This window comes from Nilaparvata lugens, chromosome 5 (assembly GCF_014356525.2).
Source record: "Nilaparvata lugens isolate BPH chromosome 5, ASM1435652v1, whole genome shotgun sequence".
Lineage (NCBI taxonomy): Eukaryota > Metazoa > Arthropoda > Insecta > Hemiptera > Delphacidae > Nilaparvata > Nilaparvata lugens.
In genome coordinates, this window is record NC_052508.1 from 28,525,242 (window position 1) to 28,553,167 (window position 27,926).

Sequence of the window (27,926 nt, forward strand, 5' to 3'; positions counted from 1 at the left end):
AATGAATAATTCCATGGAGAATCCGTTAAAAAGATACATATTGCATTGTTCGTTTCTGATAATACTCAAAAGTGGAAAATTGAAAGAAAATATAGAAAAGAGGAAGGAATCAATACTGAAGAGATTGGGATATATAAAGCTGGGTTTACACCAAAGTTATGAACAAAAAATGTTGATAACACAATCCTTATAGATTCTATTAGATTGGATGGAACTTGACAAACGAATAATTATGTTCATCATGTGTATGATAAGATATGCTCAATTTAATAGAATCTATAAGATTAAGTTATTAACATTTATAGTTATTAACTTTGGTGTAAACGCAGCTTTAGAGAAAAAGTAATATTATCTGTTTGGAGAAACCTTTGAGATTATCATTACAACAAATGGAAGACGAAGAAGAAGAAGAAGAAGAAGAAGAAGAAGAAGAAGAAGAAGAAGAAGAGAAGAGAAGAAGAAGAAGAAGAAGAAGAAGAAGAAGAAGAAGAAGAAGAAGAAGAAGAGAAGAAAGAGGAGAAGAAGGAGAAGAAGAAGAGAAAGAGGAAGAGGACGAGGAAGAGGAAGATGATGATGATGATGGATGATGATGATGATAATGATATGATGATGATGATGATGATGATGATGATGATGATGATGATGATGATGATGATGATGATGATGATGCTGATGATGATGATGATGATGATGATGATGATGATGATGATGATGATGATGATGGATGATGATGATGATGATGATGATGATGATGATGATGATGATGAGATGATGATGATGAGATGATGATGATGATGATGATGATGATGATGATGATGATGATGATGATGATGATGATGATGATGATGATGATGATGATGATGATGATGATGATGATGATGATAGGAGTACTTGTGAAATAATTGAGAATGAACACGTATATGTAGTGAAATTCAGTGTACTGTGAAGGGGGCACTTACCACAAACAGACACGGACTCATCCTGGCCGTTGGGGCACTCCATTATGCCGTTACATGCACTTGTCGTCGGAATGCAAGTTGCTGCATCGCACTGGAACGCTTCCACAGTTGTGTTACAGCTGAACGGCACTATCTGTGTATCTGCAACATTCAATCAAATTAAGTACACACTTTAATACGGCTCACTTACAGCGCAAATCCCCAGTTGGCCATACCCTTTTCTCTTTACATGCATCTCCAATGGAGTTCCACTTTACACATCCATATTCCTTAACAAGTAAGTTAATGCTACAGAGCAGAATGTTGGTCCGCTTGTGCGAGAAAGTGACAATATTGAGAACATATTTCAAGAAAACACGTTGAGAACAAGTTTGATAATAAGTTCATACAGTATCTAAGTTGAATAATAATTTTATTCAGAATCTAGGTTTGATAATAACAGTTAAGCTCAAATGCTCAAGTTACAAACATAGTATAACTTATCATGATTCTATGTATAGTGAGGTCTACGTTATAATGTAAATCGGGAAGGGGCTACAACAATAAATGACAACGAAATTACTTATCAACTGCCTCCTAATTGAAGTAATTCATACTCTTAAGCACATTGCTCGTCACATTCTTATAATTTATGTAACCTAGAAATATATTACAGTTGTTGTGAAGTTTTCAATGTTGAATTCTAAATCAATATAATTTCATGTTACTTTGTTGACATCCTTCATCTGGTTTCAAGACACAGTATTATCACTAAGATTTGCAATAGGCCACAAAACCAAACACAAACAGTCTCAATCTATCAAGTTACAAATTGAGAAATAACTATTATTAAACGAAAATCCTAATTAAATACTTTAAATCACCCCAAAGACTCCTGCTGCTGCAAATATTGCCAACAGGGTAAATTTTCATCCAGCTGTTTACCTTGTTGTCAATATTACCCTGGAAATTTACCCTGTTGTCAATATTTGCAATAGCAGAAGTCTTCGGGGTGATTTACAGAATTAATTGGGACTTTCGTATGATCATAAATTTCTCAATTTCCAACTTGATAGATTGAGACTGTTTGTGTTTGGTTTTGTGGCCTATTGCAAATCTTAGTGATAATACTGCGTCTTGAAACCAGATGAAGGATGTCAACAAAGTAACACGAAATTATATTGATTCAATTAATCAATAACTATTCATCAATGAGCATTTGAACAAATGCTATTTCTAATTTACTTCCATCTGTACAGATTGAGATTCAAAGATAAGCATCTCATATTTTCCAGGATCCCAATTCCCTTTTCGTTGATAACTCATAACTTAATTTTTGATTCTGTTTAACTGTACTTTCGTTGATCTTTACGTCGTATTATTCCCGAAGCTATCTTATTATTGGCGTTGAACTTTCTTCGGTCGAATCTGGCTTCATAGCCATATATTCCTAATATATAATAATAAATTCATAATATTCCTAGGCCGAATACAAATTTCAAATTTGTGCATTTCAAGGTGGGAAAGTTCTTTGAAAATATGAATAAAATGAGTAATAGTAATTGTCTGAATATTGTAGGATTAAATTCTCTGATAGTTAAATTAGCAGCTCCTAATATATCAGAAGTGTTGACTTCCATATTTAACAGGTGCCTTGACTTGGGAATATTTCCTGATGAATTCAAAAGAGTTAAGGTGATACCAGTTCACAAAAAGGAGATAAATCATACATAGATAACTACAGGCCGATATGTTCAATTTATATATTATCGAAAAGTTTTGAGAAGTTTCTTCACTCGCAATTAGTTAACTATTTTGAAAATAACAACCAATATGGTTTTAGAAAGAACCATAGTACTGATGACAATGTTCTTAGACTTGTGAAGGAAGTTATTCAGGACCTGGAGCCGGGAAGTTGTGGACCAGGACCATAAGAATGTACATTTTAGAAGCTTCGATATGTCTTGTGCATTTGATACTGTCAATCATAGCACATTATGTGAAAAACTGTATCATTATGGCCAAGAGCAATCTGCAGTAGATCTAATTTCTTCTTACTTATTAAATAGAGTGCAATTCATTCACAAGAATGGGGAGTATTCCAGAGGTGAAATTGTTAAGTGCGGTGTACCACAAGGTTCTATCTTAGGACCACTCTTATTTATAATATTTATATCAATGATTTGCCTATTTCGATAAATGTAAGTAATAGGAATGGCCTTTCTTATTTGTATGCTGATGATTTAGGACTTAAAGTGAATGATAAGAGCAAGGAAAATTTACAGGTAATGCTCACTGGAAATACCTCATTGATAAATGATTGGTGTGCGGCTAATAATTTGAGCTTGAACATTGACAAAACAATTGACATGAAATTTAGCTTTGATAGGAGTACAATAGGAATAACATCTATGAAATTCCTAGGAATGATGCTGGACACAAATTTAACATGGAATGAACATGTTAGACACATTTCAAAAAGAATTAACAAAGGCATCTATCTTCTTCAGAGACTGAGTCAAATTGTAGATACCTCAGTATTAATGAATGTGTACTTTGCGCATATTCATAGCTATCTAATCTATGGCATTTAACTATGGGGAAATAAAAGGCCTTGAGAATAATATGTAAGAAGGCCCCTCTCACACCATGCAGAGATTTATTTGTGAGTATGGGACTGTTGATAGTGCAATCATTGTATATACTGGCATGCCTAACATCAATGAAGAAAAGTATTAGTGAATATGTGTTGAACAGTAATGTACATAGTTATGGAACTAGGCATAGAAATAATATTAGAGGCAATTATTGTCAGTATGCAGGATCGCAAAAGAATTGGCAATACATGTATATTAAACTTTTTAATGCTCTCCCTAATGAGATAAGAGAAATTGACTGTGATAGTTTTAAACGATTTTTAAAGAAATTGCTGGTTGAAAAATATTTATATAAGGTAGAAGAGTTTTTCGAAATTCAATTTTGATATATGTGATATATGTGTGATATATTTGATATATGTGATATATGTGATATTAGACTATTGTAAGCTTGAACTGACGTTGTTATGACATTTTCATGTTTTTGACAATAAATTATTATTTTTTTATTTATTCAGAGTGACTTCGGAACGTCATCTTACGATCCTGGACATCGGTCTTCCGATTCGCCTTCCAGAAAATTCTGGGTTTAGATTCTTCACGATGGTCAACATCCTGCTGGATGGTAGCATGGCACTTCCTACGGCGAGCTGTATGGGCTCCAGAAGGCTGTATATTCTTGTAAATGAAGTAAGTGAAGTAAAGTTCATACTACGAACAGAAATGTTTTGGTTTTCTCTAAATTAGGGTGTAGTGAAAAAATATTGACAGTTTCACATGATTTATTTGAGCCAAACTGAAGTTTCATTATACTAAAGGCATCATCATCAAGAGTCTTTTTTTGATCATTCTAACAAAAATAAAACCCTGAGCGCATTGGAACTTTAGTTTTACTAAAATCAATTATGTGGAACTGACAATTCCGCTCTCATTTAACCTTAATAATTGAAGTTAATTAGATTTACTGTGAATAAAGTATTGGTCATGAATATTTAAAAGTGGACAGAATGCTTTAAATATACCAATGGACTTCCCAACCGTCTCTCTCACTTCCATTCATAGATATGCAGACTAGTAGTAAAGGAATAACATTTATACAAATCCTATACTATTAAACGAGCAATTTCTGTTTATATGTTTTTTTTTCAAATTCAAATTCAAATTTATTTCTCAAAAAACATACACAATTATAATAATCTAATATTAAACATATAAAAATAATACAAGAAAAATACTATTAAATATATAAAATGATCCCAAAACTGCAGTATATCATTTTTTTATGTCCATCTATGTTTAAGGAGTAGCCTACAAGGTAAAACCTGTGCGTAGACCTAAGTTGCAGTAATATATTTATTCAATATAAACTAAGAAATTGAACCAAAAAAGAACAAAGATTAGTGGAACTTACACACAAATATAAGTTTGTAGATTAAATTAGATAAAAGTTAGTAAAACACAATAATTATTATTCTATGATAAAAAAAAACAAAACATAAAAACAAGAAACAGTTGGTGCTTAGAAGATTTTTTCTTCAGTTTTATTTGATCTTATCCATTCCTCAATCTCGCAATTTAGTTTTTTGCTCCGGCTTGTATTGGCAACAAAATGAGTAGGAACAAGATTTATTATCCTCTGTGATAAGTAAGTGAATTGTCTTCTACATACATTCAAATCCATCCTCTCTTGATGGAATGTTTCTCTAATAGGACGTAAATTTAAATTCAAGTTTCTCTCACGAAGAAGAAATTTATTTTTATTCTTCTTAATATATATTATCAAATTTTTTATGTACAGCTGTCGAACAGTTAGTACTTTGAATTCATTGGAAAGGTCGCTTGTAGGATAGAGTCTGGGTTTGCCTAGAATTGTTTTAATAATATATTTTTGAATTATGAAAAGTTTTTCAAAATGTGTGTTCAAGGCTCCACCCCAAGCTCTTATTCCATATTGTAAGACAGCTTGTGCATAAGAGAAGTAGATTAATCGGGCTATTTTCAAGTTATTTAGTTCTCTAATTTGATGAAATTTATATATTAGAAATTTTATTTTTAAACACATGCTGTTTATATGAATATTCCATCTCAGATATGGATCCAACCGTATTCCCAGGTATTTTACTCGGTCCTTTTTTCGAATTTCAGGACAAAAGCAGTGATTTGTTGATTGTTGACAATTGCAGTTTACTTGGTGTATTTCAATACTTTCTATTTCATGAGGTTGTGTTGGGCATTGGGTGAGAAAGTCATGAATACGCTTTTAGAAGCATTTAAAGTAAGCAGATGTTCATCGAGCCAAGATTGTGCTACTCTTAGACCATTTTCTGCGCTAAGGCGCACGTCCTCCCAGGAATTGCCAGTGAAAGTGAGAGCGGTATCATCAGCAAAGGATACGATTGAGCAGTTCCCAATGTCAACTTTAAGAAAATCATTAATATAAATTTGGAAAAGTATTGGTGATAAAACAGTGCCTTGAGGCAGACCATATTCAGTAAGTTTTTTATTACTTGATAAAGTATTCAGCGTAAGTAGTTGATACCGATCAGTTAGATAACTATTGAATAGTTTGCGAGGTGAGCCTCTGTTTCCAAGGTGTTCCATCTTCTCTAATAATCTTGACTGGGATACAGTGTCAAAAGCCTTTGCCAAGTCTAAGAAAGTTGTTAAAGTTTTCTTTTTACTGTTGAAGTTTTCAATTATTCTTTCCAAAAAGTCGGATATTGCATCTTCTGTTGATATGCCACTCTTAAATCCATACTGATTTCTGTTGATAATTCTATGTTTATTCAAATAACTTACTAGTCTCTTCTTTATAATTTTCTCCATTATTTTAGCTAAATTATTTATTAAACTTATTGGGCGATAATTTGAGGGGTTTGATTTATCACCTGATTTATAAAGAGGAACAACTTTAGCAACTTTAAATAGTTTAGGAAAATAACCTACCAAAAAACATTTATTTATTATCATTTTAAGAGGCTCTACAATATAGGAAGCTATTTTTTTCAGACAGGCAGAACTCAAATTGTCTACTCCTGGAGAGGAGTTACTTCTGAGAGAATTGATTGTGTCTATTATTTCATCATTGTTTGTATCAGCCAAATAAAATGAATTGAATGAGGGGATTGACGAATCGGCATGAGTACGTTGTCTAGGGCTGTTATTTATTATTTTATTAGCATATAATTGACCTACATGCGTGAAATGGTGGTTTAGAACTTCGGGATCTATATGGGGTATTTTTTTATCTCGTTTTATATTCAATAGATCATTGATACACTCCCATGTCTTTTTCAAATTGCCTCTGCTTTGGAGTAGTATATTATTATAGTAGTCATACTTCGATTTTTTTATCATGTTGTTTAATGTGTTTCTGTAGTTTTTATATAGTGATTTGAGAAAGTTGTTTTGAGGCTGTTTTTTTAATTTCTGATGCATTTTATCTCGTTTTCTTATTGACGTTATTAATCCTGCAGTTATCCAAGGCTTGAGAGGCTTTAGTTTGTGTGGTACAATTTTTATTTGGGTTGCATTTCCAATCTCAGTGGATAATGCATCAACGAATAATTCAACAGCATTTTCAATATTCAAATCAAGTTGTGATGCAACCTCGGACCAATTGTACTTCTTAAGATTATTTATCAAATCATGGTAGTTTATAGATTTTCTAGTGTTAACACTTGGTTCAGTTCTACCAGTATTTTCTTCAAGACCAATGTTTATACAAGTCAGATAGTGGTCAGTAATACTTGTTTTCATTATTGATCCAATAATAGACTCACAAACATCATTTGTTTTTCTGTAAAATATGTGATCAATACATGATTGGGATCCGTTTATTTCTCGAGTAGGTTTATTAATGTAAGATTTAAAACCATTTGATGACAAAAGATTGAAATATTCATTAACAAAGTTTGTGTTACTGTTTATATCTATGTTTGTATCACCGATGATTATTATGTTTTGACTATTTTCATGTTTCAAGTAATCAATGCAATCATTCAGACTATTGAGAAAAATTTGCAAATTAGAAGAAGGTGAACGGTAAATAGTAACTATTGTGAATTTAATATTTTCATCAGGTATACTGACACTCAGTATTAGAGAATTACATTCGAGTATAAGAAAATTTATGTTTTCAACATTGAATGTGTTCCTAGTAAAAATACAAACTCCATCGCATTTATTCAGTCTACCTGGTACACTATGAATTGAATAATCATTCAAACTGTGATTAATTGTGCTATCGTTAATCCAAGTTTCACTAAGTGCTATAAAATCAGATTTAGTATCACAATTCCCTAGAATATATGCTAAGTTATCAAAGTTTTTATTCATACTTCTTATATTCATGTGACAAATATTCACAAATCTACATGGCTCAGTGGTATAATTTTGCGGTTTGAAATCAAAAATATCATCTACTTGAATTGTATTGTATGACTGAACTGAGATTTCATGATCAAAATTATTTATTAAATCATTCGTCATATTTATAGAGTAAAAATAAATTTATCACAATAAGGTAAAAGGCTCCAAAAACTAATCTGTTAAACAGTAGTGAAAAATGAGAGTCAATTGTTTTTGATTTGTGATGAGCCAGCAAAATGTTAAGGTTTTCGTATTTCTGTTTGAATTACACAATTTCGAGTTGGCTCTTAATAAGTGTAGTGATATAAAAGGTTTTTGACCTCTGCTCTAAATACAATATTTTATTGGCCATAGTCTGTTTTATCTATTAAACTTTGAATTGCTCTAATATAGCAGGGACAAGTTGTATCATTTACTAGATGTTTATCATCCTTTTTAATGTTCTTGCAATTGGCACATATAGGCGCCTGTGATTTGTTAGGGCAAGTTTTGTATTCGTGATTCTCTTGAGCACAGAAACCACAGATTGTGGTTTCTGCTTTACAAAATTTTGAGGTGTGGCCAAATTTCAAGCATTTGAAGCAACGAGTTACTGATGTGTAATCTTTGACTCGACAAGAGGTCCAATCTACATAGATTCGTCCCTTATTAATTATTTCTCGTCGAATATCAGGAGAACATTCGATTACCCAATGGGTGTACTCTCTCTCTTTTTTACCTACTTTAAATAATGGGTTGAATTCTTTATCAAATTTTTCTTTATTTATTGTGTTTGAGAAATTCCTGTTGAATATTTCTATACTGAAATCACTCTGGCTCAATTCTTTAGAAGTTTAGATACATTATATATAATTACTCTAGGTTTTTTCAACGAAGGAGTACTAATTTCTAAATCTTTATCATTAATTAGTTTGTTTCCTAGAACTTTTACCTTGTCCTCGGATGGGTCCATCACCAATAACACTCCACCTCCACGTACATTTATCGCTTTTTTATTTTCAGTTATTTTTCTTTCGGAATAGTTTTTTTTAAAGTTTCTCTGACTTTTGCACTGCTTTCACTATCACTTCCTGTTACCACTGCAGGCTTCACTATCACGATGTTCTTCTTCTCGGTTATCTTGCGCACTAATTTTTTTCCAGTCAATTGTTGCTGCTGTTGCTGCTGCTGTTTATTTATTTTAATTGGAACTTGCACTACTTCTGCAAATGATCTTGTAGCAGTAGTAGTGGGTGGCTGTCCTCTCTTGAAGTCCGATGAGAGCTGGTTTATGCTTTTTTCCAATGTGTCCAGTCTGCATAGAACTTCGTTCTTTTCTTTCTCCTGGGTTTTTTTCCTCGTTTCAACTCTGGTTATGATCAATGCCAGCTTGTTGCACAGAGCACTGTATTGATCAAAATCCGCTCGAGATAGCTTTTTTTTTCAAATGTCTCACTGCCCCATTTAATGAGATCGGAGTAAAGATCGTGAAGAGTTCCCAAGTCTTCCAGTAAACTCTGGTCCATGATTCTGCTCGCATTTTGATCCTCCATGTTGATGAAGCTGCATCTCTCCGAATATTCATCATCCTCCTCAAACTCAGGAGCTAGAAGAGGCGGCAATTTCACCGGTCCCGAACTATCAATAATTGAAGTTTTTTATGGAAATATACTTCATAACACTACGAATACTTTTCAACTGTTATAGTTTAAAGACAATAATTTTATTATTGCTGACGGCTAGAATACTGTTTGCTAATTCTACAGTAAGACTACGCTGGCACTACGATGTCTACTCTACCGCGTTCGGCTGACGACTGAAGATGTTTAGATGTGTATATGTTTTTATGTTTGTATATATGTCAGTATGTGACCGGATCTCAAAACGGCTCTAACGATTCCCACGAAATTTGGAACAAAGTAGGTTTATGATATGAAGATTCGATTGGGCTAGGTCTCAACCCTGGGATAACTTGCTGAAGGACATTAAAAGGATAAATACGTTCTTGGAAAAAGAAATGGAAATTTTGTCGTCTGTCGATACCGTGGAAGTGATTGAACGATTGCATGTGTGTGGGATCATCCAGCTGATCTCACGAGAAGGAAAATTCAGCAAGAGAAACTTATTTTCGTTTATTTTTCTTTTTTTTAGAAACATGTTCACTTCAGAAAGTCCAAAATCGTAACTAGATGCTGTTAGTGTAGAATAGTTCATAGTATATTAACAAATATTGTAGCAAACATAGTATATCATTCTAAATCGAATTCATAGTACATCTATTTGTAATTGATGATGTGTTTGTTTTTTGAAGTGTGAATAAATTGTTATTTTGATGAGTGATAGTAGCTTAACCTGTTGTGCCTCCTCATATAACTATAAAACTAATTGTACGACTGAGAAAATAAATATAAACTGTAAATTCAATCATTCGTTACAAATGTTCAATGCTTTTATACTCCAGAGCAAAGCTCGGTCCTCCGATATTGATGCAGTAATTGACAAATAACAGTAACAGATATTTTAAGACACAAGTAACCGTAAAATTGATGAAAGTTGAGTACAGGTAGCAGTTATTCGTTGGGAAGTCAGCGATTGAATCTTTGTTAGTAGGAAATGCCATGCTTAATGAGCTCGTGGGAAATGCTACCTTGGGAAGTGGCACGTAGCCGTTTAGCAGACTATTGACGGAATTCATTCGAAATTTTTCCTAAAGATGTAGTTCATCTACAATACATGAGCTTCTGTAAAGGAATGTATCTACTGCATTAATTTTTTACTGTTCCTACTAGTCATCAGTTCCTTTCCGTTAAGGCGAGTGTTATAGTTTGGTGATTGAAGATTAAAATTTCAAGAGTATCACCATGCTAAACAGTTTAATTGACTAAATGTAAAAATGTGATCGGCGCAGTCTTATTTCATCAATTCGTCTCTTTCTCAATCCAAAATAGTGGTCCCCTGATGATTGGCAATTGACACCATCTTCAACAATATTAATAACGATTTGGTTAGAAAATCAAGAATGCGTTTGGATGAGTGTCGGACAAAAAATTCTTTTCGTTACCTGTTTCATTTATCATCCAAAAATCTGAACCCACCTGAAATTATGCTCTTCATATTCCGATGCAAGTAGCCCAATATGATACGGTAACATGAACTATTTAGTATGTACTTAGAGAAGAAAAATGAGCTAGAGGTAGGTTGATTCTTGTAACAAAAGAAATCACATTGATGATATAGGCCTTTTTAACAGTCAATTAGCTCTCAGAGTCTCTCTACAAAAAGAGTGATAAAATATAACAATTATCTGTTCACTCCAGAGAAGGATGAAAAATATGATAAAACTTATTCTTGCTTCCACTTCACCAGCTTCCAGTAAATTCATCAAGTTGGATGATAACATCTGAGGCTTGTGTTATTCTGTAATAAGATTTGGAGTGATGTAGAAAGTAGAGACATGGCAGCTTGCACAAGCGCGTAAGTGTGTCATTCGGTTTTGACATCTGAGGAAAAGAAGGAGTAAATGCTAAGAGTAACAGCGAGAGCAGAGTGATTTGAATAAGTAGATTGAGATTGCGACGAGCTCACGAGTACGAGAAGCGTCCAACAGACAACATCCAGCTTCTCTGCAAAAAACATCCAGAACTCCTTGAATCTTTCAAACAGTCTGTATAAATTACTTCACTTCCAGCTTCGTGTTATTATTACTCACTTTGGAATTTGCACTCAAGTTCTCCGTATGTTTGGTATAAAGGGTGCATTTTGCGAGAACATAAGGAATCTGTGAATAGTAGTGAACACAGTATGCATAACGTTACTATTGAAATTTATTGTTCTGTTGTGAATTTGATTCTATGAAGACTTCATATACTACGAAGAGATTACTAACAAAAATATTGAAGGATGTATTTTACACGTATTAAAAACTCTTCTAGTTGAGTTATTGGCTCACGTTATTGATAATTGACGACAGTTTTGCTGTGATATTGGACATAGCTGCGACTGACTGACCAATCATATCCTTCTCCTACCGTGAGTCAAGAAAACTTGGGATAATCATATATTAGAAAAATATGACACAACCTATATCTGCAATAATTGATTCACTAGATGTAAAATAATTATTTTAGGTACTCCATGATTGTACTCAATGTATACGAATGAGTTAGTTATAATGATTACTATAAATTCAATCGGTAGAAATTCAACAAGGAAACAAGGATTGATATTTGATACCATAATTACTCAATTGCTGTGTCGGTTCCCTGTTAAAGTGAGATTTAATTGACTGTAAATGACTGTGTATTGTGCTGGTGGTAATCACAAAATATATTTCCATTCTATGCTATGTTGAAATAATAACGAAATTCACTTTACGGGAGAAGTAGAGCCCACATACACTGAACAGTAGCTAACTGTGACATTTTGAGTTCAAAATAGGGAGAATTACTCAGACTCTTGGGATATAAAGTGGAGTATTTTATTCATCATTAATTCTTAATATCATCATGATGCTAATTACAATAGTTATTTTTATATCTAGAGTGTAAAATACAGCTTTCCCACACTGAGAAGTAGTATGTTTGATGCTCGAGGCGAAGCCGAGGGAAAATTTTCTCCCAGGGAGAAAAAGTATTTTTCACTCGTGGAGTACACATTTTTTCTCCACCCACATTTTATAAAAACTGCAAATAGAATAATAATTTTATAAACTCAAGTGACAGGTGACAGCTGAGAATAGGCAAGGTGACAGGCAAGAACTGTTTTATTGTAATTTTTGAGACCAGCAACTTTTATTTATACAGAGTTGATGAAAATTATGAAAACAGCTAAATTTTTCTCATGCAAGAATAATTTGACAGTAGGTCTCATTGGGGATCCTATTATTTTGAAATGAAAAATTACTCTTCAAAAAAGTAAGTAAATTTGTATGGCTTTTGTTGGTGAGGAGTCCCTTGAAGGAAGGTTCCACCGCCTGAATATATTAAACCTGTATATATATTTAAATATATTATATAATTTAAGCCGTCAATGGGCCTTACGACTGTCATACTTCAGCCGGGACCGACAGTTTAACGTGCCAACCCGATAACACGGGAGTGATCTGGTTAAACTCTTCAAATGTGGACATATTTTAATATCTGTCGCTTCAACATCTTTGATCCTCATATGAATCCAAATCAATGTTTTTTTAATGAGAAGGTGGTCATGTGATACATGATTTCGATATAGAGTTCCAAGAGATAATAAATACTCTTCAATGTTTTTTCCATTACAAACTGCAAGTTAATGATCACTTTAAAATACTCAAATTTCGACGAAAATAAATGGCGAAAACCGCACATTGATAATACTATATCAATTCATTTTGTTTATGTGAAAGTTGTATTTCAATCAGCTGAAATCATATTTCATCTTCATCTATATATATATAAAAGCGAAATGGCACTCACTCACTCACTCACTCACTCGCATAACTAAAAATCTACCGGACCAAAAATGTTCTTATTTGGTAGGTATGTTCAGTTGGCCCTTTAGAGGCGCACTAAGAAATCTTTTGGCAATATTTCAACTCTAAGGGTTGTTTTTAAGGGTTTAAAGTTCGTCTTTTAGCATGTATATTCTTCTTCTCCCAATCTCTTAATTAGAATTGAAATTTCCATATCATATGTTACTATAGAACTATAATCTAGATAGAGTACCTCTTCGAAACAGTTGTTAACTGGCAACTAAATTAATAATTTTGTCAGGTTGGCATTAAGTTGAGTTGATTTTGTTAGGTTGGCACCAAGTTGAAGATTTAAATGCATTTATCGCGGAAAAATTTATTGGGCACTGCTACTTCAATCCTGGGAATATTATATTACTAGCCGTCAGGCTCGCTTCGCTCGCCATATCTGTTTAGCCAGACGTTTAGTCTGGACCCCCGACTGGATTGTCCTAATATAATATGATAAAAATGAAAAAATGCAGGCGAGCGAAGCGAGCCTGCTGATCTCATTCTTGGACGATCCAGTCGGGGGTCCAGGGGGCGGAGCCCCCTGGCTAGACGGATATGGCGAGCGAAGCGAGCCTGACGGCTAGTGAGAATATAATAGTCAGAAATATCCTCAGCTGAAGTTATGAAAGAATGAATGAAAAAACTGTATAGTAGTAATTGCATGCAAAGAATTCTTCAGCTGACTAAATGATAAATCATAACAATACGTTTCTTTTACACTTTCAATTTTTTTATATCCTGAAGAAGGACGAAGGATTTAGCCAATTTCGTTGTCCAACGAACTTGACCTGTAAAAAGCTTTGAAGAATGCGTGTTCAAAATTTGAAGCTGATTGATCCATTCTTTCTAAAGTTTCTTTCGAACTTACAAACAGACGGATAACGACTTTGGCCAGTAAGTCAAAAGTGGGAACTCGCTGACGCTCGTTCAATTATTCATTGTGCATGGGTGAGATGTTTGCAATGATAGTATTGATAATACAAGGTGTGTTACTTGTGCAATACAAATTGTGAAATAGGAGGAATACATAAGAAATATCACTGTAATAAAGAATTTTACATTGTATATGGCAGAAGTATAAGTTCTTGTAGCTCTTATCATTGAAGTAGTTACTTTGATATTCCCAACTGTAGTTTTTCTCATATTATTGTGATTCAATTTCAATGTACGGAACGGTTTGATTCATTTGCTAGGCAATACTAGAATAATGTTCGATTTAGGGCAGTGGACCATGATATTGATTTGAGCCCCGAATAAGTTCTAGCTGAATGAGCAACGTCAATGAAAGCCGTGAGCGCCTCTTGCAATCAAATGGATACAAATCGAAATAACAACTTGTGTCTACCACAACACAATTTGTGACTAACGGAAGTGTAACACTAACACGTGCTTACAGGTACACTATCATTGGATGAAATAACAAAAGTCAACAGTTTGGCACTGCTCCATCCTCATTTGACGCTCGAGTGTTTGAAGCACACTTGAACAGACAGTCACAATATCCTGTCCAAATGAAAACCTCATTACTCTCAAACACAACTTCACGTTCACGTTCATGTATAGGCAGTCATAGACAATCGGTAGGTTAGCATTACTTGATTCACGAGCGAACATGATGATTCCACAATTCGTGCTAGGAGAGGTGATCGAGTGTTGATAGAAAATAGAAACATTTTAAATCAACAGAATGACGATGCTAAGCCTTGAAGCCCATATTAAAATAAGGCACAAACAAACTCACATAGAGAGGATGGAAAATTGCGATAGAATACATAGTTGTTAACAGTAAAACATAATGTTATTATTCTCCTGTCTGTCAAAGACAATCATTCTATAATGTCGTTAAGTATGGTATTCAATTTCAATCTTGAGTGTTATAATTTTTGTAGACAAGAATGACTCTACTCACCTCACCTGATCATAACAAATCCATATTATCTTCCAGAGATTCAAGTCATATATCATATTCCTACTCATTCCTATTCGCTCATTCGTAATATCTTTCTTATTCATGCGAATAGAAAAGCAAAATATTTTTAAGGAGCACGATTTTTGATCGAGTGAGCCCATTGGATTTAATTTTCAATAACAGTTTCCCGAGTGTGTTTATTGCATAACATTTTCACCTTGGCTCCGATCGGTTCAAGGTAACCCATTAAACACTGCAAACAATCATGGCCAGTGAGAAGTTTAAAGTTGGAATGGAAGTGGAGCAGCACTTGATTGCATTATCAAAGCACCAGCGCTGCCTGCATGTCCGCAACGAAACACTACTGTAACTTATGAATTCACTAATTGAACAATTTGTAATTAGCTGAGATGTCAGCTTTAAACTTCTTGTTGAAATATAATTAGTTTCAGAATTACTCTGGTCATAAAAAAATAATTGCTATTCATGACTGGTTTCAAGTTCGAGTTTTATTGAAGAAACTTTGTAAAAGGATAGATCTCAACTGCACAATGTGGTTCAAAAATTAGTGATTGAAATATCCAAAATACGAAAAATTAATGAATAAATACATTTGATTGCTTTCATCAATAACAGAATCTGGAAATAATGGATTCAAATAAGAACTTTGGATCAACGTTGTAAGGGATTCTTATCTGAATATAAAACAAAATAGCTAGAGGATTTGGAAATGCTAGGTGGATTGGATTTGGATTTCTTGGTGTAATGGACAACTATGTTGAAAGAGGAAAACTGAACAATTTATTTCGAGTTACGTTGTTGATAAATAAAATAAACAAATGCCAGCAATTTCAGATTTACAAAAACAAATCCCGGTGGCACAAGGACGTGAAAAACTGTTTCAAACACGTGATACCTTAACGTTGAATACCGGTGAATAACATACTAATGTTGAAAACTTGTGAAATTGTCCGCCCTTTCAACCACATGAACAACCTTATCAACGTTGAATGAACATTGAAAACACGCAATGATAACCATTATTTCCAACAATTAATAAACGTTGAAAACACGTGATAATAGCCATCATTTCCAACAATGGATAGACATCGAAAACACGTGATGATAACCATTATTTTCAACAATGGATTGAAGTTGGAAAGACGAGATAATAGCTATTAATTTCACTATCGAAAACAGTGGAAATGAGGCTGGACACATACCTGAGGAGGCACAGTGGAGGCATAATGTGAAGTGGTTTTCATTGGTGAAATAGAGTTTGCCTTGCCACTCTGCGCCCGTTTTACAACCAATGGGTACCCAATTGGTACAGCACGGTGCGGTGCGGCAAAGAAAACTCCATTTGACCAATAAGAAGCACTTTACATTGTCATGCCACATTGTGCCTCTTCAGGAGTGCGTCCAGCCTAACCATATCCTATCAATGTTGGAAATGATACTACCCAAGCAGCAAAATAATCAGTTGAAAGAACTTTCAAAAGTAATTTTAAATCATTGTCAAGCACTTTCAAATGATTGTACAATGATTCAAATGAGAAAAGTTGTGATTTTAAAACTACTTTGAATTGAAGCAGTGACACAGCCATTCAAGCTCAACTACAATAAAAATTCATTAAGTTTCTAATTCTAATATTTTCATATATATGTAATTTATACGTATTTTGGAATACTTGACATAGTTCACCAAGATTGATAAAAAAATACGTATATAATAGATAGTGTGTTGACTGGGTATATAGTACATAACAGAAAACACTTTACAGTTTCATAATACTAATTCAAATATAGGTAAGAAGGTTTACCTTCCTAGGAAGGTGACGCAGTCATCGAAAATTTCGGAAAATAATGTAAGCTTCTAAGTGTTTTTTCACCTCTTTGTATCGTCTTTGTTTATAACTATATATATTTTGTCACGTTCTGCTCCTGGGAGGGGCATGAACATGCACTAAAAATGAATAATTATAAGTAGCCGTCAAACCATTCACTAAATAAACAGTTGGAAACTTGGAGGTTATGAAACTGTACCTCGTAATTATAGGTTATGTTGATCTCCGCCCGACCTGCAAATGCATAGATGGCAACAAAGTTTATGATCTATAGTGCGGTCCACGTTATAATGGCAGTGGATAAAGATAGAAGAATAGCGATGCCGATTCTCTGCATTAATTAATTATATTTCTACACTGTCAAAAATATAATTGGCATCGTTTTGAACCCAGAAAAGGATAGTAACACCGGCTTTGTCAAATAATAGACAAGGATAGCGAAACCTAAGTTGATTAAATACTGTCATTATAACGTGGACCGCACTATAGAAAGAGTGAAAGGTATATAGTAAAAGGTTGATTTGAAGAAAGAATAGTTTGCTGAATTGGTAGGTTGACGGTCTACAAAGTAGCCGAATTTGGAACGTAAACTTCCAAACTAATGCTGTAGTTGGAAATATGGTAAATTAAAATTAAATTCAAACCAATAATAAAATGCAGTTCAGTTTGAATCTGCCTATTATAATAAATGCTGTCGCCAGGACCAAGCAGAGATTTAAACTTCTGAATGAATTCACTCTCCAAATAATAACCAGAATACTTAGATTCTGATACCTGTTTTACAATTGGGGGCGATATTAGACCGCACAAGACAACAAACAAAATTGAAAATCCATGCAAACTGGATCTCTGACAAATACTTTAGGTTTTAATATTGCAAAGTGCTAAACCAAGGTAGTAGATGCTTTGAGTACCGAGTTCAATTTTGATGCTGTCCATGCGATCAATTACCTCCCCTTGTAGCATTAACTGGTTGTTAATGTTGGATCCAATACACCTCGATGTGGTAGGTTGACAGCAGTCGATCTTATTTGATCCGGGAAGATATCTCCAATAAAATGTTTTATAACTTGATACGAATATCTACTACCATCTTCCGCCAGAAGGAATAACGTTCTAATAATATTTATGATACTCAACAATTTCTGACTACTGCAAAGCAGGTCGTGTCCTGTATGATCGATATGTGTCAGTTGCGAAAGAACGAACTTGGAGGTGTAATGAAATAAATTCAGAGAGGTGAATAGATAATATAAATATATTGTTGAAGACATACTCAAATAGCAAAAAATTGAATTGATAGATGAGTATATTCTCTCTTAAAGTATATTCTCTAGTATAAAGTATATTCTCTCTATAAGTATAAAATGCTTATTTTAAGTAACAATATAGGCTATTAGGCCTATATTTAAATAGTATTGGCTATTTTAACGGACTCAATGTACCACACACAGGCTCTGGCCTAAGTGGTTGTGATGCATAATATTTTTAGAATTTGTTCTGCCTAAAGTATACACTGTTTGTAAAATTAGTTATGTTATTGAGTTATAAGTTTTTTCTTGTATTTTTGTTATATGCAAAATAAAAGCCAATTTGATTTGATTTTGATTTTGATTTGAACAGATTATAAAAATATAGTTAAAAACTGATAATGAGTGAATAATAAATGATAATAAAATCGAATATTCAAATAATAGATACTGTATGAGAATGTGATGATTTTAAATTGATTAAATGAGATAGGTGATAGCTCTTGGACAGGGTAATAAGACATACAAAAACTGAATAGGCCAAGTAGGCTTGTACAAAATTATTATTTGAAAATTAAATGAATTTACTAGTAAAAGATTTCAGGGTGAGGGTTCGCCTAAGGGAATAGACCTTTCTGCTAAGTACAGCGTGAATATTAAATTTTACTTATTGAATAAGAATCATTCATAATAATTTGGTACCCTTGAATCTATAGTCATGACTTTTTCCCAAATTGACGAATCTATGCGCTGTATAAATTTCGTAGAATAGCGGGGATCCCCTTTTATACGTTTGAATAACTTACGTAGACTTTTGTTTCCGTTTTTTGTATTTGAAATATATTCGGCTGTAGAATATTTCGTGCCGGCTGGATCCTTCACGCATGGCGAAATCGTCGATCAGACCTAACTATTAGAATTTTAGGGACTCTTTAAATGATTTCGTGAAAAATCAATATCACAGACTATTATAGGAACTTTAGAACAACTTTTAAAAACAGAAAGAACAAAGTTAAATTAAATTGAAACAGGAATTAAGTATGTGGACCAGGTCTGTATGTCACTGGTGATTTGTCGAAAAGTGGCCTCGAGTACTCTTCTTCTAATTTCCACCTGAGTTTCTTCTCAGAAATTAATACTCTCCAAATTTGTATACTAATGCGGGACTGGTCAGATCCCGTGACGTAACAAATGCGCCAATTGAGTAGTGGATAAAGATTCAACTTCGAAGCTTTTAAATGAGAAAAATTCCTTATTATAAGTTGTTCTAAATTATTATTAGGTTCCTTCAAAACATAAAATAAATAATATAATCACATCTTATTTAATCACATCTTATTTTTCACAACTCTTAATTTCCTTATGCTGCTGCCTTGTAGATGTGATATTGGTTTATCAAAGGCTGAGGGAAGAAAATCCTGAAAGAAAATTGACCGGTCCTTCTGGTAGAGGGTTGGATCGATGGGCCTGCACCCCGTCATCTATATAAAAAAAAAATTCGCAAAAGATCCCAAAAATTTGCCTCGGACGGACTGGAATTCTCGAAAAAAATAGGATATAACAAACAACGAATTAGGAAACGGAAACAGATAATCAATTTTGCAGCTTGGAACGTACAGGGGATGAATACAAAGAAGAGAGAAGTGGCAGAAGAGCTGAAGCAGTACATAATTGATATAGCTGCACTCACAGAAACAAAAAAAAAAAAAAGGATTTGGCTTTGAGGACATGGGTGATTATATACTATTTTTCAGTGGAGTCCCAAAAAGTAATGGGGCACGAGCTGGAATTGCGATTGCAATAAGGAAACAACTTAAACCCCTAGTAAAATCATGGGAAGAAATCGATGAACGTCTCATGAAAATCAATTTGAAGATAATGGGCCATGATGTTGTTGTAATTGCAGTTTATGCACCCACAGATGACTCAAACAATGACGTAAAAGATATGTTTGAGGATAAGCTAACAGAATTGTTAAGTAACATAAGAAAGAGGGAAGAAATAATACTATTAGGCGACTTCAATGCTCGAACAGGTAGAAGAATGAATGATCCAGTTGTAGGACGATTTGGAGAAGATGTAGTGAACAATAATGGAACTCGACTGATAGAAACATGTCAAACTTTTGATCTGAAGATACAGAACGGCCACTTCCAGCATAAAGATATTCACAAATTCACATGGATTCAACCAACTAGACAGCTAAGATCCATAATTGACTATGCTCTCACTAGGCAGAACACCCCACTCAACATTCATGATATAAGGGTATACAGAGGTGCAGAATGTGGAACTGATCATCATCTACTCAAAATGGAAGTGCAACTACCTATTAAAATAACGTGCGACCGTATGGAGGATAATAATAACACAGACGAATCTGGCAGATTAGACCAGAGGAAGTATATGACAGAGAGTTTAGAGGATGACTCAATAAGCTTCCTTTATAAATTGAGACTATCTTCCAAGTTTCAAACTCGCACAACAGGTACGGCAGAAGAAGAGTATGGTGCATTGAAAGAAGCAATAGTCTACATACTGCAGCTGGAGAAGCTCTTGGCGAACGTGGAAAACAGGTAGAAAAAAAGAGAAACTCTTGGTGGACGGAAAGCATTGAGAAAATTGTTTCGGAGAAGAAAAGGCTTTACAACAACTGGCTACTATCAAAGGATGAACAAGACAGAAAATTGTATCAGCAGAAACGAAAAGAAGTCTAAATAAAGGTACAGCAATTAAAGAATGAAGAATGGGAGAAAACATGCGCAAGGATTGATCAGTACATTGGTGGAACAAGGACAAAAGAGGCATTGAATGTTTTTAAGAACCTAAGGAAGGAAAGAAGGGGAATAGCAATCGATATGATAGGTATTGATAGATGGAGAAATTACTTTGCTGAGATTTTAAAGGAAGATAGAGAAGAGTATTTGAAAGTGTGGGAAGAATCAGAACCAGTCGGCCAAATAGAAGAAATAACAACAAGAGAAGTGCAAGAGAGTCTCAGAGAAATGAAGAGTGGTGAATCACCAGGTCCTGGAGGTATCCCTGTTGAGCTCCTAAAGCATGCAACTTCCAGAACTTTAGAAATTCTAGCATATATATTTAATAGATGCCTGTTTATGCACGATAAAATTCCCCAAGATTGGAAGCTTGGCTTTTTGACACCTATCCTCAAGAAGGGACCACGTGATGACTGTGCAAATTATAGAGGTATCACAGTATTAGCTACAATGGGGAGACTGTACGGACGCATAATAAGAAAGAGAATTGAAAAAGAAATCAATATAGGAGAAGAACAAAGTGGATTTACCGCAGGACGCTCTTTGTACTGACAATAATTATGTTCACATTAAAACAACTCATTGAAAAGAGGAAACTGATGAATTTGGAAACCCACTTGATATCTATCGATCTGGAAAAAGCTTCTGATACTGTACCAATACAGAGACTTTTCGAAATTCTAGACAAATCAGCTATTAACGAACATTATATTTCTGCTGTCAAAGAAATTTACAAGGACCAAGAAAATGTTATAAAAATCGGAAACAGAGTGTCAAAACCATTTGGTACAAATGAGGGCGTACGTCAAGGCTGTTGCCTCTCTCCAACCCTGTTCAAAATCTACCTTGAGGATATATTACAAGAATGGAAAAGAAAATGTAAATGTATGGGTATCCCAATAAATAACGAATATATTTACTCACTCTTGTTCGCTGATGATCAAGTAATAATGACTGGTGATGAACATGATATTCATTACATGATCAGGAAGCTTGCTGATTCTTATGAAGGAAATGGAATGAAAATAAATTTTAAGAAGACCAAATACCTAGTCTCAGGAAGTACATCTATGGATCTACAAGTTGGAGATCATAAGGTGATGCAATGTGATGTATATAAATACCTGGGCAGCGTAATATCATCAGAGAGCAATTCCAAAAGAGAGATCACAAGTAGAATAGGACAGGCTAGGCAGACAACACAAACATTAAATTCCATACATTGTTCCAAAAATATTACAAACCCAACAAAAATAAAAATGTATCATTCCATTGTACAGAGTATATTGCTCTATGGCTCTGAAACATGGGAATTAACAGAACGAGACACTCAAAGAATAAATGCTGTGGAAATGGATTTCTTGCGCCGGAGTTGTTGTGTTTCAAGGATGGATCGAGTGAGGAATACAGAGATAAGGAACAGAATAGGGAAACGACACAACAGTGGAGCAGATTGAAAAGAAGCGCCTTGTATGGTTAGGACATGCACAGAGGATTAGAGATGAGAGGTGGCCCAAAAAGATACTGAATTGGGATCCACCTGGAAAAAGAAGGAGAGGTAGACCGCCCGAACTGTGGAACAAACAGGTGTATACGTGTATGAGGAATAGAAATCTGGTCTAGGGAGACTGGAATAATCGCATTTATTGCGATTATATATATATATATATATATATATATATATATATAATATATATATATATTATATATATATATATATATAATAAATGCAATGTAAATGTAGTCAAGGAGGATCTTATTGTGTGTAGTTAGTGCAAGAACAGTGTTCACTATTTATGTCAGTCGATAAGTGAAAAAAACTTTAGAAAAATGTCTACTGAAAAAAAATCCAAATGGAAGTGTGTTTCTTGCAAGACGACAACGATTGAACCTGCTGTAGTGATTGAAGCGGTGAAGAGGGTGAGGGGACTGCTGCAGTCATTGAACTGGCGAAGGGTGGTGAGGGGTCTGCGATAGCTCAGCCGACCGGCGGTGCGTTATCTCAGCTCGACTTGGAAGCTATCTCCACTATCGTCAAGCAGATTATTCAATCACAATTATGTCCTACTTTTCTCCGTGATTTCCAAGATATGAAATCATCTATTGAATTCGTGTCGGACGAGTTCGATAAATTCAAACAGGAACTGAAAGATTGCAATGAGGAACTCAAAATAGTGAAAAGTGAGAATGAAAACTTGAAAGCAGACATTAGCTCATTAAAAAAACAAATCGCTGATTTTGAGATGTACACTCGGCGTGACAACGTTATTGTAACTGGTTTACCTGAATCTCCTAAGGAATCCGTATTTGAAATTTTTAAAAATATTTCTACTGCAATAGGTAGTCCTCTAACAGGCAAGGATCTTAGTGCCGCACACAGAGTTCCTTCGCGTACCAAGGACGGCATTAAGCCTATTATTTTAAAATTTATGCGTCGAGAAGATAAGGTGACATGGCTGTCTGAATTCAAGAAGAAGGCACTTGAAGACAAAAGTGAGCCTGGCATATCGACAAAGACTGTATCTCGCTTTCTTCCGGTTGGTAGGATATCGGCGTACCAACACTTGTCCCCGGCGGTGTCCATGCTGCTCAAAGACACGAAGAAGTTGGCTGAAGAGAAAAACTACCGCTACGTATGGTCTAGAGATGGAAAAATTTTTGTCAGGAAGACTGAAACCAGTCCGGCTTTGCTGATTAGATCGAAGGATGATTACAACAAGCTGTAAATTAGTTTCTATTTGGTTATTGTTTTTTTTCTCTCTAATTTATTATGGAGAACTGCCAAGTAAGAGACTTATTGGAGGAACTTTATGACAATAATAATTGTAAAACTTCGAAGCTACAAGATTCTAATCATGTTAATTTTTTCTTTTCGGACAATTCTGTTTTAAAAATTTTTCATTTGAACATTAGAAGTGTCAGACGGAATTTTGATGAATTATGTGTGCTTCTTACTAGTTTAAATGTAAATTTTGATATTATAATACTCACTGAAACCTGGTTGTCTCATGATGACGGGTTTGATCTACCCAATTACAATAAATACATAAAACCAACAAAATATAATAAATGCGATGGAATTATTGTGTATATTAAGCATGGTATTAAGTTTGAAATATTGAATGTCGATAATCAACAAACAAATGTTATTAATTTTATTATTGATTTTCAACAAAACCAGTTTTACTTCACTGCCCTTTATCGATCACCGTCAGATACGAATGTTTTTGAATTCATAGATAACCTTGAAATGTTTTTAGAGGAGACTAAATGCTTCTCAAATCGCGTCCTGATTGATGATACGAATATTGATATCTTGGAAAATCGTTTAGGTCTAGCTGGGCATAGGTATATGGATGTATTGAATGAATATGGGTTTATAAGTTATCTTTATGGAGGTACTAGAATCGGTGACGTATCTGAAACATGTATTGACCATTTTTTTCTAAAAAGTCGGTATTTTAGGGTTAATCCAGCTATTTTTAATTGTTCGATTACTGACCATGAAGCAATAATGGGTACTATTAGTGAGACTAAGAATCAAATATGTGAAAATAAAAATACTGCTGTTGATGATCTACAAATCATACAAGAAAAAATTGATTTAAATAATTTTAAGATTAGAATTGAAAACGAATCGTGGGGGGAAACTATGTCAGAAAACAGTGCTAAAAAAGCCTTTATAATTTTCTTTGATACTATCATAAAACATTTTACATTATCAAAAAAAGGTTGTCATAGGGTTAGCAGTAGACAAACCCGACTTAAACCCTGGATCACATCAAGTTTAGTTAGATCTATAAGGACAAGGAACAAAATGACTATAAAAGCTAGAAGACAGCCGTTCAATGATGCACTTGCCAACAAATTAAAAAATTATAATACTATTTTAAAGAGAATTTTGCGCGTGGTAAAGGAGACTTATTTCAAAAACAAATTTATTAACTGTAAACATAATATCAAGAAGACCTGGGGAACAATAAATGAAGCAACGGATTCTACTAAACAAAAGAAAAATATATCTTCTGATATACAAGGCATTGATAAACGAGTAATAAAGTCAGACAAAAAGAAAGAGATAGCAGATGAATTCAATAAATATTTCACTACAATCGGTAAAGAGATTACAAATAGGAATCTAAAGAACTTAAATCAAGACAAAACATACAGGTATAGAGTAATTCCAGGAAATTGTAATTCATTCTTTTTTACACCAGTCTCAGAAGAAGAAATTATTAAAACTATTTTTAGTCTGAAAAGGAGGGTAACTCCTGGCCCTGATGGAGTATATGCAAATTGCCTCATTGAAAATGCATATAATATTTCTAAACCTCTTGAGCATATAATTAATCTATGTTTTCAACAGGGCTACTTCCCTGACGAAATGAAACGGGCTATAGTCATTCCATTACATAAAGGAAAGGAGAAATCCAGTTTGAATAATTATCGTCCCATTTCCCTCTTATCTAGTATTAGTAAAATTATAGAAAAATGTGTAAAGTCGAGACTAATATCCTACTTAAATAAATATAAAATCTTAAATAGTTCGCAATTGGGTTTTCAAAGTGGCCTTAATACTTCTGATGCAATATTTAGAGTGAGTAGAGAAGTTATAAATCATTTAGATAGAGGAAAAAAGTGCTTGGGAATCTTTCTGGACTTCCAAAAGGCTTTCGACACAGTGGACCATGAACTCTTGCTAAATAAAATGGAAATTATCGGTTTTAGAGGCATAGTTTTGAAATTTTTTAGGTCGTACTTAAACTTAAGGTCACAAGCCGTAAAAATTGATGATACAATTAGCAACGATAGGAGAGTTGAAGCTGAGATTCCACAAGGAACAGTGCTTGGCCCAATTCTATTCCTAATTCATATTAATGATTTAATAAATATTGATCTAGACTGTGGCTCTCTCTACTCATTTGCGGATGACACTTTAGCTCTGTTTCATGGAAATTCATGGATGGAAACATTTGAGAAAGCAAAAAGTAGTATAGCAAAGATAAAAAATTGGTGTGACCACAATAAATTATGTATAAATAAAGATAAAACTGTGGTTCTACCCTTTTACCTCACAATGGCTGGTAAGCCCTCTGAGGAGTACCAACTTAAAATTATTATCCATAAACCTGACTGTAACCAGTCTTATTGCCAGTGTGTTCCTCTCTTTGTTCATGATTCTGTAAAATATCTAGGCATCATGATAGATTCTCGACTAAGGTGGGAGCCACATATTTCTTATGTTTGTAATAGATTAAGGAAAACATTTTATAAATTTGTTCAATTGAGAAATATTCTTCCATTGTACCAGTTGAGGATGGTATTCCTTGCCCTAATCTCTTCTGTAATTGAATACGGCATTGTTGGATGGGGAGGTTGTGGATCTTCCATCTTACAACCCCTTATTTTGCAATATAAGAAAATTGCAAAAATATGTCTGAATAGACCAATTAGATATCCCACTAACCTAATCTATAAAGAATTCAAAGTTCTAAGCCCTGAGGATTTATATAAATTGAACTTATTAAAATATGTATTTGAACGACCATTAGATTTTCCAGTGACTCCTGAACATGGATATACAACTCGTGGTCAAGCCAGAGAGAAACTGTATGAGCCGAGATGTGTAACTGCATCTGCGGCTGGTCATGCAGCCTTTCAGGGTCCTCGTTTATTTAATGTTTTACCTTTCGATATTTCTAGAGAGTCCTCCTTATCGATTTTCTGTAGAAGGTTAAGACTGTATTTATCGGCTTCATAAATTGTTTCGTTTCGTTTTGTTTCATTGAAATATGTTTAACTTTATTCTGTAAACTAGGCTATATAAACTAAGCATTGTAATCAATTTGTTTCTTTTTGTGAAAGATGTGTATTTTTGTTTAGATTGCTTAATGGCATAAGATAATACTATTTTTTTTTTTTTTTTTTTTTTTTTAAGATTACGTCCTAAAGACTCCAGTCATGGAGTATAAGACAAGTCATGTTATTACATAATAATTCTAACACTAAGTAGTTCAACCTAGTTTAGGTTTGAAAGGAATTCTTGTACACTATAAAAAGCTCTATCAACTAAATATTTTTTAATTTGTTTTTTGAAAATCTTCAAATCATCATTACTTTTCAAGATTTGAGGTAGCTTGTTATAAAATTTCCTACCAATATAATCTGGTTTTTGTTCAAATAACCTACTATTGTGACCCATTATATGATAATCTGCTCTGTTTCGCGTATTATACTCATGAACATCTGAATTCTGGATCACACCACTCGTTTTCACATGCATTACAACTTCATATACATACAAAGATGGCACAGTTAATAGACCAAGCTTTTTAAATAAAGGCCTACAAGAGTCTAACCTATTCACTTTCTCTATACATCTGAGTGCCTTCTTTTGAATCTTAAACACCCTGTCCATATTTTGTTGAGATGAATTACCCCATACTAAAATAGCATACCTAATATGAGATAGTATAAGTCCATGGTAAGCAGTTAACAGTAGTTTTTTATCATTCAGCCTAGCAAGCTGCCGCAGGACAAATACCCCAGATGATATCTTATTACATATCCTCTCAATGTAAGGATGCCATGTTAATTTCCTGTCCAATAAAATTCCCAAGAATGCTACTTTCTCTTCTTGGTCTAATTCATTTTCCTCTACAAACACATTTATTTCTCTATCCTCTACTGAATTATATTTACTTTTGAATTGTAGGAATTGACATTTCTTACTATTTATTGTTAATTGCCTTTGCTTCAAG

General features: G+C 33.9%; 1 protein-coding gene across 1 annotated transcript in view; it reads right to left on the minus strand.

Annotated features, from left to right (window-relative positions):
- The window catches only part of LOC111044076 (G-protein coupled receptor GRL101), a 492,864-nt gene that overhangs the window by 155,524 nt on the left and 309,414 nt on the right, over positions 1–27,926 (minus strand). Inside the window, 1 exon segment of the mRNA XM_039428094.1 lies at positions 960–1,100. Coding sequence (XP_039284028.1) covers positions 960–1,100 — 141 coding nt within the window.